Source organism: Pelobates fuscus, chromosome 1, assembly GCF_036172605.1.
Source record: "Pelobates fuscus isolate aPelFus1 chromosome 1, aPelFus1.pri, whole genome shotgun sequence".
In the NCBI taxonomy this organism is placed as follows: domain Eukaryota; kingdom Metazoa; phylum Chordata; class Amphibia; order Anura; family Pelobatidae; genus Pelobates; species Pelobates fuscus.
This window is the reverse complement of record NC_086317.1, coordinates 499,155,115-499,171,282: the sequence shown is the minus strand read 5'-3', so window position 1 is coordinate 499,171,282 and position 16,168 is coordinate 499,155,115. Positions and strand designations below refer to the sequence as shown.

The 16,168-nt window shown below is 45.7% G+C and overlaps 1 protein-coding gene across 5 annotated transcripts in view; it reads right to left on the bottom strand.

The window, feature by feature from the left end:
• The window catches only part of ALDH3B1 (aldehyde dehydrogenase 3 family member B1), a 340,333-nt gene that overhangs the window by 288,413 nt on the left and 35,752 nt on the right, over window positions 1-16,168 (bottom strand). For 2 of the 5 annotated variants that reach the window (XM_063433455.1, XM_063433464.1), the window contains exon 1: window positions 371-493. The exons of 2 other annotated variants lie outside the window; for them this stretch is intronic. In XM_063433455.1, the coding sequence (XP_063289525.1) occupies window position 371 (1 nt within the window). In that variant the 5' untranslated portion in view covers window positions 372-493. Of the gene's footprint in view, window positions 1-370; window positions 494-16,168 lie in introns of those variants that run through there. One more of the 5 variants, XM_063433458.1, reaches the window with a different exon arrangement.

The window sequence follows — 16,168 nt, the reverse complement described above, 5'->3', positions numbered from 1 at the left end:
CTCCTCTCATCCAGTAATTCTATTAGAGAGTCAGCTCCTCTCACCCAGTAATTCTATTAGACAGCCAGCCTCTCTCACCCAGTAATTCTATTAGAGAGTCAGCTCCTCTCACCCAGTAATTCTATTAGACAGTCAGCTCCTCTCATCCAGTAATTCTATTAGAGAGTCAGCTCCTCTCACCCAGTAATTCTATTAGACAGCCAGCCCCTCTCACCCAGTAATTCTATTAGAGAGTCAGCTCCTCTCACCCAGTAATTCTATTAGACAGCCAGCCCCTCTCACCCAGTAATTCTATTAGAGAGTCAGCTCCTCTCACCCAGTAATTCTATTAGACAGCCAGCCCCTCTCACCCATTAATTCTATTAGAGAGTCAGCTCCTCTCACCCAGCATGGAGGGAAGGTTTACACAGCCAGCAGTCTTCCTCACACTTTAAGCGGAGTTTGATATTTTCCACCAGATATTAATATCTGCTTATAGATTCAGACTGCTTGCCAGAACTCCAGTACAAACAAGTGAGGAAATATTAGCTTTGGGAAATCATTTCATTTAACCGCACCCAGATTTACTGAATAAACAAACACTGTGGATTTTATTATTGAGTGAGCAGTGAATCCTGGTACAGTTAGTTGTGCAGCAGTTTGCTTAGTCAATCTGACACCCCATTCAGAGGTATCATATATTGTGGTGGAATCTCGGTAAAAATAAATTTAGTAGGCCGAGATTACCACGTGGCATGTGTACGTGCATATGCTGACGTATCGATCAGTTGGTTGCACGAGGCAAGATACGATCAGTAGTGTACGGAGCATGTGCAAGAATACAGGATGTAGTATTCCCCTCCTCCATTGTGCTGGACAAGCCATGCGGTCAAACAGGAAGTTAATTCTTATTTGTGTTGATTGGTTAAGAGAATGTGCGGGTGGAGCTTAATATGGGAGGAGTTATGTGCCTATATAAGGAGCCTGCACTATTGTCCGGGGCTCAGAACTTGCTGTATTTTGGTGACATTAGTCCCTCTGAGTCCCGATCGGTGATCCAATAAAGAATCTCTTCCTTCCTGAAGAAACCTGTGTCCATCTCTCTGTGCTTGGCTTCCGTCAGTTTCTCCGGTATCATTTGGTGCATTGGCCGGGAAGCTCATCGTTCAACGGTAGCTGAGAGGCAGAGGCGTGAGACGGTCTATCTTTTCCCACGTTCTCTACGGCTGCACCCCTGAACTTCTGCGTGGACCTCCCTTCGTCTCGGCGCCACTGGTCTGTTGTCCAGGAGATCATCGGCCTCTACGTGAGAAGTGCTGGGGTGTCCCCGTCGATGAGTGTGAACTCAGGTTCAGGAACGAGGAGGTAAGACAACTGCTGTTTTAGACGGCAGGACCCACTAGGGGTATACCGATTGTGTGGTAGGCCCAAAGGGGTTTGAATCTGTGTATCTGCCCCCTCTGTCGGAGGGAAGGAGCGAAGGCGCACCGCTCGATCGAACGCTCTTTAGTCAGACCGTTTGATTTTGTTAGTCAGGCGGGGCTCTGGTGTAAATAGCCCTAGCCGGACACCGGTGTCTTGTCTAGACTAGCGTTCTAGGGTGTATATTTTGTTCGCTAGGTCGGAGGGACCGGGAGACTAAGCGGCGTCTGTGTAAATTCGGTTCGCTAGCTCTCATCCTATCTGGGCTAAGTGGGAAGGCGTGTAAATTTGGAACCCACTAGACTTTTGATAGTGCGACTAAGAGGCGTCTGTGTAAATTCGGTCCTCTAGCTCGCTATATATGTGGTGCTTGGGCAGTGTGGCTAACCAAAACGTATGTAGATTGTTTTTAGGTAGTCCATTCAAGGTACTGGCCAATAGTTTAGTTGGGAATTGTAAATGTGTTAAAGATTGTTAGTAAAGTGTATATCTTGTTAGATAGCGCGAGCTCAGCCGTCTAGCGAGAGTGTTAATAGTGTGTTGCTGTATTATAGTGCACGGTACCATAACCCTGTATATTTACTGACACTGTATATAAGTACTAATCACTGTCGTCCATTGCATGTTTAACACCATAACCACTAATAATTGTATTGTGACCTTAACTTGTGCTTTGACCTATGCTAACCGTACTGTAACCGCTATTTGTAAAAGACGATGTTACTGGGGTGTGTTATAGACGGGTAATTCGTATATAGAGAATTATAGCGTGGGTGACTGTATAGTTACGCCAAAGGGCATAATATTGATTATCTAGTGACTGGTGTAACAGCTGTGTGTGTACGGGAATTCCCTGAGTGTTTATTGTGTTATTGTATACGTTTCACTTGGTAACCGTACCACGTGGTGCTGTTGCCAGAGGAAACGGGTGTGACTGTTGAATAGTACGCGTGTATAGTATTCGTTGTCGACGACGTTCCATTGTTAAGTATGGGTGCGTCGCAGTCAACGATTCCGGATCCCTTAGGTTGTATGGTGAAGAATTTTAAAAAGGGATTCAAGACATGTGATTTTGGGGTTAAAATGTCTCCTGTACGTTTGGTCACTTTGTGTACTAGGGAGTGGCCTACTTTGGTTGCGGCATGGCCGCCACGTGGCAGTTTGGATCCAACTCTGGTACAGCGCTTACACGTGGCTGTATCAGGTAGGCCTGAACTTTACGGCCAGTTTCCTTATATTGATTGTTGGAGACAGGCCGTAAATGACTCGCCAAAATGGCTCCAGACATGCCACGAGGAGCAGTGTCGCCTCATGGTAGCTAGGACTTGTTCGTCCACTAGGACTGGTGTTAGGCCCATTTTGGACACGCCCCCTGAGTCCGAGATCCCTTTGCCGCCCCCTTACTTTCCGTTAAGAGGAAGTGACGCAAATGCAGGAAGTCCTGCAGCCCTCCCCTCATTACCCCCATCCACTTCCGCTTCCTCCTCCAGTACAGGATCCACCCCCCCTCGTACTAAATCTCCCCTTCCGGAATCAGAACCAACCCCCATTAAAAACGAATATCCTGATTTGGCGCCACTTCAGACTTCCGGTCAAGCTTCATCTAGCTCGGCTCGAAGTGTTTTATTTACAACCTTTTCCCAAAACCAAGCTCCCACATCCCCATACCCTATTTCTCCCCGACTGGAACCTATGACTGACGCCCCTCCACGTAGCCCCATACAGACCCGACAGTTGACCGGTGCCCAACAATTAAAACACTATCAGATGCCTCTTCGTCTGAATCCTGGGCCAGCCTATATCGATGCCGCAGGCCAAATGGCACATGCTGACCCAGTCTTTGTATATGTCCCATTCACGACAACCGATCTTTTAAATTGGAAGACCCACAATTCCTCGTATACTGAGAAACCACAAGCTATGACTGATCTGTTCACCTCAATAGTACAGACACATAACCCGACATGGGCTGATTGCCAGCAGTTATTAATGACTTTATTCAACAATGAGGAAAGGACAAGGATTAACCAAGCGGCCATTAAAGCACTAGAGGATAAAGCCCGTACTTTAAACCAAGCCAATCCATCAGCATGGGCCGCAACACATTATCCCAACACCGATCCCGATTGGAATGTAAATGGTGCTGATATGGTTCAACTCAGAGCCTATAGAGACGCTATAATTGCTGGCATGAAAGCCGGAGGAAAGAAAGCTATTAACATGTCGAAGACAGTTGAGGTGATTCAGAAAAGTGATGAAGCGCCCAGTGTCTTTTATGACCGATTATTGGAGGCATACCGCTTGTATACCCCCTTTAATCCGGAAGACGCAGATAATTCCCGAATGGTGAACTCCGCCTTTGTCAGCCAAGCTTACGGAGATATTAAGCGCAAGCTACAAAAGTTAGAAGGGTTTGCAGGTATGTCCATCACCCAACTAATGGAGGTAGCGAATAAGGTTTATATGAATAGGGAAACAGAAAGTAAGAAAGAGGAAGAGCGCAAGATGCGTAAAAAGGCTGATATGCTAGCGGTAGCGATCGCAGGCGTAGATAGACGGGGCCCAGATAGAGGCGATAGTAGATGGAATGAGGAACCTCTAAGTAGAAATCAGTGCGCATACTGTAGGGAAGAAGGGCATTGGAGAAATGAGTGTCCTCGAAGAGAACAGTGTGAGAGAGACAGACCTAGGACAGGTTACGGAAACTTTAGAGGCAGAGCGAGAGGAAGAGGAGGCCCCGGAGGGAGTAATGGTAATAGAGGGAGTAATGGGAACAGAGGAAGTGTTAGGGAAGACAGGTATATTCCAGCAGCGCAAAGGTCCCGCGATAGAGAAGGCAGGGACTTTGTAGGATTGGCTGACACGGTCATGGAGGACTATTGATACCGACCGGGCTCCATCCCCCTTGGTCGAGCGGAGCCTATGGTCGATGTATCAATAGGGGGAAAAAGGAGTGCGTTCATGATCGACACTGGTGCTGAACATTCAGTGGTGACTAATCTAGTTGCTCCTCCATCTGGAAGGACTATTACTGTGATAGGAGCAACTGGAAGAAGTGCTGAAAAACCGGTTCTTAAAAGTCGACTCTGTACATTGGGAGGCCACGTAGTAAAACATCAATTCCTTTATATGCCTGAATGTCCAGTCCAATTGCTGGGACGTGATATGCTATCTAAGTTACAAGCGCAGATTACGTTCCTACCAAATGGAACAACATCTTTAAAGTTTAATGGACCTTCAGGTATCATGACATTATCCGTACCAAAGGAAGAAGAGTGGCGACTTTATACAGCGTTGACTAGCCAAAACCCTAGGAGTGATGAGACATTATTTAACATACCAGGAGTTTGGGCAGAGAACAACCCACCAGGACTGGCCCGCAATATTCCACCTATAAAAATTGAACTAAAACTTGGGGTTTATCCAGTGAGCCTAAGACAATACCACATCCCGCAGAAGGCTAAGAAGAACATCCAATCCTATCTGGATAAGTTCATACGGTATGGTATCCTAAAATTCTGTACTTCCCCCTGGAACACCCCATTGCTGCCTGTTCAAAAGCCCGGTACAGATGAGTATCGACCTGTGCAGGACTTGAGAGCAGTCAATGATGCGGTTGTTAGTATACATCCAGTTGTACCCAATCCATATAACCTGCTTGCTTTAATTCCGGGCGGGGCTACCTACTTTACAGTCTTAGACCTCAAAGATGCCTTCTTTTGCCTCCGAATTGCCGCAGAAAGTCAATGTATTTTCGCTTTCCAATGGGAGAACGCTGTAACGGGCTCAAAACGCCAAATGACTTGGACAAGACTGCCCCAAGGGTTTAAAAATTCACCTACCCTATTTGGTTCAGCCCTAAGTCAAGATCTATTGGATTTCGAGTCCATCCCAGGAGAGTGTGTATTGTTACAGTATGTAGATGACTTGTTGATAGCAGCAGTTACAAAAGAAATCTGTCAGCAAGCAACGCACGATCTACTACACATTCTCTGGAAGGCAGGATACAAGGTGTCTAGAAAGAAGGCTCAGTTGTGTTTGCCAACTGTCAAATATCTGGGATTCCATATCTCTGAAGGTCAAAGAATTATGGGGCCAGAGAGAAAAGAAGCTGTCTGCCAAATACCAATACCCAAGAATAGAAGACAAGTGCGAGAATTCTTGGGGGCAGCAGGCTTCTGTAGGATATGGATTCCCAGCTATGCGATACTGGCAAAACCTCTGTACGCAGCTATAAAAGGTACAGAGCACGACTCCTTCTTATGGACCCAAGAACAGCAAACGGCATTTGAAGATGTGAAGAAGGCTTTGATGAGTGCCCCAGCATTAGGTCTACCTGATCACATACGACCATTCTACCTGTATGTACACGAGCAAAGAAGAATGGCTGTGGGAGTATTGACACAGTACTTGGGATCATGGCAAAGACCTGTTGCCTACATGTCTAAGCAATTGGATGTAGTGGCCAGCGGACTTCCACCTTGTCTAAGAGCCGTAGCTGCAGCCGCCCTGCTAGTAGCTGAAGCCGATAAACTCACTCTGGGTCAAGAACTTTATGTACGAGTCCCACATGCAGTACAGACGTTTTTGGATTACAAAGGAAATCATTGGTTTAGTAACAGCCGTATGACCAAGTATCAAGCAATGTTGTGTGTAAACCCAAGAGTGCATTTAGAGACTGTAAACACCTTAAATCCAGCTACCCTTTTGCCACAACCTACTGAAAGTCAACATGATTGTTTGGAAGTAATGGATGAAGTATTCTCAAGTAGACCAGATCTTCGTGATTTTCCCATCCAGAACCCCGATGTTCAATATTATACCGACGGCAGTAGTTATGTGAAAGAAGGGATCCGCTATGCAGGATATGCAGTAACAACAATAGACAAGGTGATAGAAGCTCGGCCACTGGCGAAAGGAACATCAGCACAAAAGGCAGAATTGATAGCACTGACACGAGCGTTACAATTGGCAGAAGGTTTAAGAGTGAACATCTACACGGACTCCAAATATGCGTTTTTAACCACTCATGCCCACGGAGCTTTGTATAAAGAAAGAGGACTACTGAATTCAGAAGGCAAAGAAATCAAATACGCAGCTGAAATCCTACAACTATTGGAAGCAGTGTGGGAGCCGAAAGAAGTCGGTATCATACATTGTCGAGCGCATCTGAGAGGAGATGGTGATGTAACCAAGGGAAATCGGATGGCAGATAGTGCAGCTAAGCGTGCTGCTGAATCAGGAAGACAGGAGTATGTGGGGCATATAGCTGCTCTTATACCAACTCCACTGTCCCAATGGACTCCAGTTTATACAGCTCAAGAAGAGGAGTGGTTAAAGACTGAACCAGGAAAGTATTTGGAGAACAAGTGGTATCAGCTAGAAGATGGAAGAATAGTCATACCAGCATCACTAGCAGTATAAATTGTCCAAAATTATCATAACGGGACACATTCTGGGAGAGACAGTACTGAAGAATCTCTCAGAAAACATTTCTACATACCAAGATTGTCCAACTTGATTCAGGCCATTGTACGAAGATGTGTAACGTGTGCTAAAAATAATGCGAGACAAGGACCAGTAAAGCCACCAGGAGTCCAGTTTATGGGGGGACTCCCCATGTCCGATCTACAAATAGACTTTACAGTGATGCCTAAATCGGGTGGACATCGTTACCTGCTGGTAATTGTGTGCACCTATTCAGGCTGGGTAGAAGCATGTCCTACTCGTACAGAGAAAGCAGGAGAAGTTGTAAGATTCCTGCTACGAGAAATAATACCTCGATATGGACTACCCTGTTCTATAGGATCGGACAATGGTCCAGCTTTTGTTCATCAGTGCCTACAACAACTGACTCATATGCTTGGTATAAAGTGGAGGCTTCATACTGCATATAGACCCCAGAGCTCTGGTAAGGTAGAGAGAATGAATAGAACTATTAAGAACCAGTTGGCTAAAATGTGTCAGGAAACCCAACTTAAGTGGAACGTTCTCTTACCCATAGCTCTATTGCGAATCCGCAGTACCCCTACCAGAAGGATGGGCCTCTCTCCTTTTGAAATCATGTATGGGCGACCACCTCCCGTACTTGGTAACTTAAGGGGGGATTTGAGTCAGTTGGGAGAAGGAATTACCCGGCAGCAGGTTGTAGAGTTGGGTAAGACTATGGAGGAGGTACAGAAATGGGTACAAGATAGATTACCTGTGAATATTTATCCCCCTGTTCATAGTTATCATCCAGGAGATCAAGTGTGGATTAAAGAGTGGAATAATGTACCGTTAGGGCCCAAGTGGAGAGGTCCTTATGTTGTTCTTTTGTCTACCCCTACAGCGATAAAAGTAGCCGAAGTGACTCCGTGGATACATCACTCCAGGGTTAAACCAGCAGCAGTCGATTCTTGGCAAGTTACAGCAGATCCAGAGAATCCCTGCAAGATCCGGTTAAAACGCACTACTCAGTCGGAGTAACGAGGAACTATTGTGGATTACAAATTTTATTATTTTTGGGATTTGGTGCGTGAGTGAGAAGGCCATAATAAAGCCTGTCCGCCCACCGACGTATAGTTTATAAGCCAGGGAAAGTCTCGAAGGGACTCCTGTGAAGACGAGCAGAACTCCATTCCCTGCAGCCCTTACATCCTGGAAGCTGAGGTGCCTTCGCACGGACGAAGACTGAGGATGACGGCGAAAGATGTGCTTTTGATAGTGTTTATTTATATGTGTTTTTATATTCAGGAAGGTAGAGGTACCGACACTCCTAGCTGTGAGGTATGCATTAAGACTACGAGAACAGGTAACCATATTTCCCAAACCCTAATTTGGCATTCACAATACGAGTGTAAAGGAGATGTATCGAGATGTAGATACTTAAATATAGACTATAGTGTGTGCCATTTAGGAGTAGGAGAACCTAAGTGCTTCAGTCCGGAGTATCAACCTCGTACAATTTGGTTGACTCTCAGGAATGGAGATCCTCAGGGGACCCTAATTAATAAGACGGTGTTAGAATCCGTACATTCTTCGGGTGTTCTGCTATTTGATGCGTGTAAAGCAATATCGAGTGGTAGAAAGCCGTGGAATGTATGTGGGGATCTTAGATGGGAGAGGACGTATGGGTCTAATGATAAATATATTTGTCCCAGTAGTAAAAATAAATATGTAAGTCCTAGATGCCCAAATAAAGACTATAACTTTTGCCCATATTGGTCTTGTGTGGGGTGGGCGACTTGGGGACAGACAGTAGACAAAGACATGATAGTGACTAAGTTGCCGACTAGCCCATATTGTAAGTCTATGGAATGTAATCCCATCCATATACTTATAAATAACCCCGATAAGTTCTTAGACAAATATGGCAATTTATTTGGGTTTCAGATATACGGGACGGGTTTAGATCCTGGGACAGTATTGTTTATAGGGATAGAGACTGATACGGTATCCTCCCAAACTCATCAAGTATACCATTCCTTTTATGAAGAGATGAGTATAGATAATAAGATCCCCCATAATGCTAAAAACCTGTTCATCGATTTAGCCGAAAGTATTGCCGGTAGTCTTAATGTTACCAACTGCTATGTGTGTGGAGGTACTAACATGGGAGACCAATGGCCTTGGGAAGCAAAGGAGGTAATGTCCGGTTCTGAGGCAGTTGACCAACTAATATCTACACAAGCCGATTATCATATGAGTGTTAGAGGTAAATCTGAGTGGAGATTAAAGACCTCCATCATAGGTTATGTTTGCATAGCAAGGAAAGGAATAATGTATAACACTTCTGTAGGAGAATTAACTTGTCTAGGGCAAAAAGCTTATGATGATGATACAAAGAATACAACTTGGTGGTCGGCTTCAAATGTCTCAGAACCATCTAACCCGTTTGCTAGATACGCCAATTTAAAGGATGTGTGGTTTGATTTATCCATCACATCTACCTGGAGAGCCCCAGCAAATTTGTACTGGATCTGTGGTAAGAAAGCCTATTCGGAGTTGCCACAGGACTGGGAAGGGGCATGTGTGTTGGGTATGCTCAAACCATCCTTCTTCTTGTTACCGATTGAAACAGGTGAGACTTTAGGTGTTAAAGTGTATGATGTGAATCATAGGAAGAAAAGGGGACCCATAGAGATAGGCACCTGGGAAGATAATGAATGGCCTCCCCAGCGTATCATAGATTACTATGGGCCAGCCACGTGGGCTGAGGATGGTACCTTTGGTTACAGAACCCCTATTTATATGCTCAACCGTATTATAAGATTACAGGCGGTGGTTGAGATTATCACCAACGAAACATCACAAGCGCTCAATCTTCTAGCGAAGCATAACACCAGGATGAGGACAGCAGTCTACCAAAATAGATTAGCCTTGGATTACCTTTTGGCAGTAGAGGGAGGTGTATGTGGGAAGTTTAACCTGAGCAATTGCTGTCTTCAAATAGATGACGAAGGGCAGGCAATAGCTGAGCTTACTAGCCATATGGTTAAACTAGCACATGTGCCTACTCAGGTATGGAAAGGGTATAATCCAAGTAGTTGGTTTGGTAGCTGGTATGAGTGGTTTGGAGGGCTTAAGGCAGTGGTAGGTGGAGTCCTACTGATTTTAATGTTGTGTCTACTCCTGCCGTGTCTTATACCCTTAGTAGTTAGGTCTGTGCAAAGCCTGATAGAAAATATAGCAGAGAGGAAGGCTGCTGCACAGATAATGGCGATTTATAAGTATAAGGCTCTAGATCAGGGAGAACCAATGCAGGAAGATGAGTGTTAAAAGATTCACATCATAAGATAAGTCTGGTCTGGTTCATGGTAACTTGCGGTGTATGCAAACTAAGGTTAAGTGATGCCTCAAGTAATTGTGAAATATCAAGAGGCATCAAAGGGGGGAATGTGGTGGAATCTCGGTAAAAATAAATTTAGTAGGCCGAGATTACCACGTGGCATGTGTACGTGCATATGCTGACGTATCGATCAGTTGGTTGCACGAGGCAAGATACGATCAGTAGTGTACGGAGCATGTGCAAGAATACAGGATGTAGTATTCCCCTCCTCCATTGTGCTGGACAAGCCATGCGGTCAAACAGGAAGTTAATTCTTATTTGTGTTGATTGGTTAAGAGAATGTGCGGGTGGAGCTTAATATGGGAGGAGTTATGTGCCTATATAAGGAGCCTGCACTATTGTCCGGGGCTCAGAACTTGCTGTATTTTGGTGACATTAGTCCCTCTGAGTCCCGATCGGTGATCCAATAAAGAATCTCTTCCTTCCTGAAGAAACCTGTGTCCATCTCTCTGTGCTTGGCTTCCGTCAGTTTCTCCGGTATCATTTGGTGCATTGGCCGGGAAGCTCATCGTTCAACGGTAGCTGAGAGGCAGAGGCGTGAGACGGTCTATCTTTTCCCACGTTCTCTACGGCTGCACCCCTGAACTTCTGCGTGGACCTCCCTTCGTCTCGGCGCCACTGGTCTGTTGTCCAGGAGATCATCGGCCTCTACGTGAGAAGTGCTGGGGTGTCCCCGTCGATGAGTGTGAACTCAGGTTCAGGAACGAGGAGGTAAGACAACTGCTGTTTTAGACGGCAGGACCCACTAGGGGTATACCGATTGTGTGGTAGGCCCAAAGGGGTTTGAATCTGTGTATCTGCCCCCTCTGTCGGAGGGAAGGAGCGAAGGCGCACCGCTCGATCGAACGCTCTTTAGTCAGACCGTTTGATTTTGTTAGTCAGGCGGGGCTCTGGTGTAAATAGCCCTAGCCGGACACCGGTGTCTTGTCTAGACTAGCGTTCTAGGGTGTATATTTTGTTCGCTAGGTCGGAGGGACCGGGAGACTAAGCGGCGTCTGTGTAAATTCGGTTCGCTAGCTCTCATCCTATCTGGGCTAAGTGGGAAGGCGTGTAAATTTGGAACCCACTAGACTTTTGATAGTGCGACTAAGAGGCGTCTGTGTAAATTCGGTCCTCTAGCTCGCTATATATGTGGTGCTTGGGCAGTGTGGCTAACCAAAACGTATGTAGATTGTTTTTAGGTAGTCCATTCAAGGTACTGGCCAATAGTTTAGTTGGGAATTGTAAATGTGTTAAAGATTGTTAGTAAAGTGTATATCTTGTTAGATAGCGCGAGCTCAGCCGTCTAGCGAGAGTGTTAATAGTGTGTTGCTGTATTATAGTGCACGGTACCATAACCCTGTATATTTACTGACACTGTATATAAGTACTAATCACTGTCGTCCATTGCATGTTTAACACCATAACCACTAATAATTGTATTGTGACCTTAACTTGTGCTTTGACCTATGCTAACCGTACTGTAACCGCTATTTGTAAAAGACGATGTTACTGGGGTGTGTTATAGACGGGTAATTCGTATATAGAGAATTATAGCGTGGGTGACTGTATAGTTACGCCAAAGGGCATAATATTGATTATCTAGTGACTGGTGTAACAGCTGTGTGTGTACGGGAATTCCCTGAGTGTTTATTGTGTTATTGTATACGTTTCACTTGGTAACCGTACCACGTGGTGCTGTTGCCAGAGGAAACGGGTGTGACTGTTGAATAGTACGCGTGTATAGTATTCGTTGTCGACGACGTTCCATTGTTAAGTATGGGTGCGTCGCAGTCAACGATTCCGGATCCCTTAGGTTGTATGGTGAAGAATTTTAAAAAGGGATTCAAGACATGTGATTTTGGGGTTAAAATGTCTCCTGTACGTTTGGTCACTTTGTGTACTAGGGAGTGGCCTACTTTGGTTGCGGCATGGCCGCCACGTGGCAGTTTGGATCCAACTCTGGTACAGCGCTTACACGTGGCTGTATCAGGTAGGCCTGAACTTTACGGCCAGTTTCCTTATATTGATTGTTGGAGACAGGCCGTAAATGACTCGCCAAAATGGCTCCAGACATGCCACGAGGAGCAGTGTCGCCTCATGGTAGCTAGGACTTGTTCGTCCACTAGGACTGGTGTTAGGCCCATTTTGGACACGCCCCCTGAGTCCGAGATCCCTTTGCCGCCCCCTTACTTTCCGTTAAGAGGAAGTGACGCAAATGCAGGAAGTCCTGCAGCCCTCCCCTCATTACCCCCATCCACTTCCGCTTCCTCCTCCAGTACAGGATCCACCCCCCCTCGTACTAAATCTCCCCTTCCGGAATCAGAACCAACCCCCATTAAAAACGAATATCCTGATTTGGCGCCACTTCAGACTTCCGGTCAAGCTTCATCTAGCTCGGCTCGAAGTGTTTTATTTACAACCTTTTCCCAAAACCAAGCTCCCACATCCCCATACCCTATTTCTCCCCGACTGGAACCTATGACTGACGCCCCTCCACGTAGCCCCATACAGACCCGACAGTTGACCGGTGCCCAACAATTAAAACACTATCAGATGCCTCTTCGTCTGAATCCTGGGCCAGCCTATATCGATGCCGCAGGCCAAATGGCACATGCTGACCCAGTCTTTGTATATGTCCCATTCACGACAACCGATCTTTTAAATTGGAAGACCCACAATTCCTCGTATACTGAGAAACCACAAGCTATGACTGATCTGTTCACCTCAATAGTACAGACACATAACCCGACATGGGCTGATTGCCAGCAGTTATTAATGACTTTATTCAACAATGAGGAAAGGACAAGGATTAACCAAGCGGCCATTAAAGCACTAGAGGATAAAGCCCGTACTTTAAACCAAGCCAATCCATCAGCATGGGCCGCAACACATTATCCCAACACCGATCCCGATTGGAATGTAAATGGTGCTGATATGGTTCAACTCAGAGCCTATAGAGACGCTATAATTGCTGGCATGAAAGCCGGAGGAAAGAAAGCTATTAACATGTCGAAGACAGTTGAGGTGATTCAGAAAAGTGATGAAGCGCCCAGTGTCTTTTATGACCGATTATTGGAGGCATACCGCTTGTATACCCCCTTTAATCCGGAAGACGCAGATAATTCCCGAATGGTGAACTCCGCCTTTGTCAGCCAAGCTTACGGAGATATTAAGCGCAAGCTACAAAAGTTAGAAGGGTTTGCAGGTATGTCCATCACCCAACTAATGGAGGTAGCGAATAAGGTTTATATGAATAGGGAAACAGAAAGTAAGAAAGAGGAAGAGCGCAAGATGCGTAAAAAGGCTGATATGCTAGCGGTAGCGATCGCAGGCGTAGATAGACGGGGCCCAGATAGAGGCGATAGTAGATGGAATGAGGAACCTCTAAGTAGAAATCAGTGCGCATACTGTAGGGAAGAAGGGCATTGGAGAAATGAGTGTCCTCGAAGAGAACAGTGTGAGAGAGACAGACCTAGGACAGGTTACGGAAACTTTAGAGGCAGAGCGAGAGGAAGAGGAGGCCCCGGAGGGAGTAATGGTAATAGAGGGAGTAATGGGAACAGAGGAAGTGTTAGGGAAGACAGGTATATTCCAGCAGCGCAAAGGTCCCGCGATAGAGAAGGCAGGGACTTTGTAGGATTGGCTGACACGGTCATGGAGGACTATTGATACCGACCGGGCTCCATCCCCCTTGGTCGAGCGGAGCCTATGGTCGATGTATCAATAGGGGGAAAAAGGAGTGCGTTCATGATCGACACTGGTGCTGAACATTCAGTGGTGACTAATCTAGTTGCTCCTCCATCTGGAAGGACTATTACTGTGATAGGAGCAACTGGAAGAAGTGCTGAAAAACCGGTTCTTAAAAGTCGACTCTGTACATTGGGAGGCCACGTAGTAAAACATCAATTCCTTTATATGCCTGAATGTCCAGTCCAATTGCTGGGACGTGATATGCTATCTAAGTTACAAGCGCAGATTACGTTCCTACCAAATGGAACAACATCTTTAAAGTTTAATGGACCTTCAGGTATCATGACATTATCCGTACCAAAGGAAGAAGAGTGGCGACTTTATACAGCGTTGACTAGCCAAAACCCTAGGAGTGATGAGACATTATTTAACATACCAGGAGTTTGGGCAGAGAACAACCCACCAGGACTGGCCCGCAATATTCCACCTATAAAAATTGAACTAAAACTTGGGGTTTATCCAGTGAGCCTAAGACAATACCACATCCCGCAGAAGGCTAAGAAGAACATCCAATCCTATCTGGATAAGTTCATACGGTATGGTATCCTAAAATTCTGTACTTCCCCCTGGAACACCCCATTGCTGCCTGTTCAAAAGCCCGGTACAGATGAGTATCGACCTGTGCAGGACTTGAGAGCAGTCAATGATGCGGTTGTTAGTATACATCCAGTTGTACCCAATCCATATAACCTGCTTGCTTTAATTCCGGGCGGGGCTACCTACTTTACAGTCTTAGACCTCAAAGATGCCTTCTTTTGCCTCCGAATTGCCGCAGAAAGTCAATGTATTTTCGCTTTCCAATGGGAGAACGCTGTAACGGGCTCAAAACGCCAAATGACTTGGACAAGACTGCCCCAAGGGTTTAAAAATTCACCTACCCTATTTGGTTCAGCCCTAAGTCAAGATCTATTGGATTTCGAGTCCATCCCAGGAGAGTGTGTATTGTTACAGTATGTAGATGACTTGTTGATAGCAGCAGTTACAAAAGAAATCTGTCAGCAAGCAACGCACGATCTACTACACATTCTCTGGAAGGCAGGATACAAGGTGTCTAGAAAGAAGGCTCAGTTGTGTTTGCCAACTGTCAAATATCTGGGATTCCATATCTCTGAAGGTCAAAGAATTATGGGGCCAGAGAGAAAAGAAGCTGTCTGCCAAATACCAATACCCAAGAATAGAAGACAAGTGCGAGAATTCTTGGGGGCAGCAGGCTTCTGTAGGATATGGATTCCCAGCTATGCGATACTGGCAAAACCTCTGTACGCAGCTATAAAAGGTACAGAGCACGACTCCTTCTTATGGACCCAAGAACAGCAAACGGCATTTGAAGATGTGAAGAAGGCTTTGATGAGTGCCCCAGCATTAGGTCTACCTGATCACATACGACCATTCTACCTGTATGTACACGAGCAAAGAAGAATGGCTGTGGGAGTATTGACACAGTACTTGGGATCATGGCAAAGACCTGTTGCCTACATGTCTAAGCAATTGGATGTAGTGGCCAGCGGACTTCCACCTTGTCTAAGAGCCGTAGCTGCAGCCGCCCTGCTAGTAGCTGAAGCCGATAAACTCACTCTGGGTCAAGAACTTTATGTACGAGTCCCACATGCAGTACAGACGTTTTTGGATTACAAAGGAAATCATTGGTTTAGTAACAGCCGTATGACCAAGTATCAAGCAATGTTGTGTGTAAACCCAAGAGTGCATTTAGAGACTGTAAACACCTTAAATCCAGCTACCCTTTTGCCACAACCTACTGAAAGTCAACATGATTGTTTGGAAGTAATGGATGAAGTATTCTCAAGTAGACCAGATCTTCGTGATTTTCCCATCCAGAACCCCGATGTTCAATATTATACCGACGGCAGTAGTTATGTGAAAGAAGGGATCCGCTATGCAGGATATGCAGTAACAACAATAGACAAGGTGATAGAAGCTCGGCCACTGGCGAAAGGAACATCAGCACAAAAGGCAGAATTGATAGCACTGACACGAGCGTTACAATTGGCAGAAGGTTTAAGAGTGAACATCTACACGGACTCCAAATATGCGTTTTTAACCACTCATGCCCACGGAGCTTTGTATAAAGAAAGAGGACTACTGAATTCAGAAGGCAAAGAAATCAAATACGCAGCTGAAATCCTACAACTATTGGAAGCAGTGTGGGAGCCGAAAGAAGTCGGTATCATACATTGTCGAGCGCAT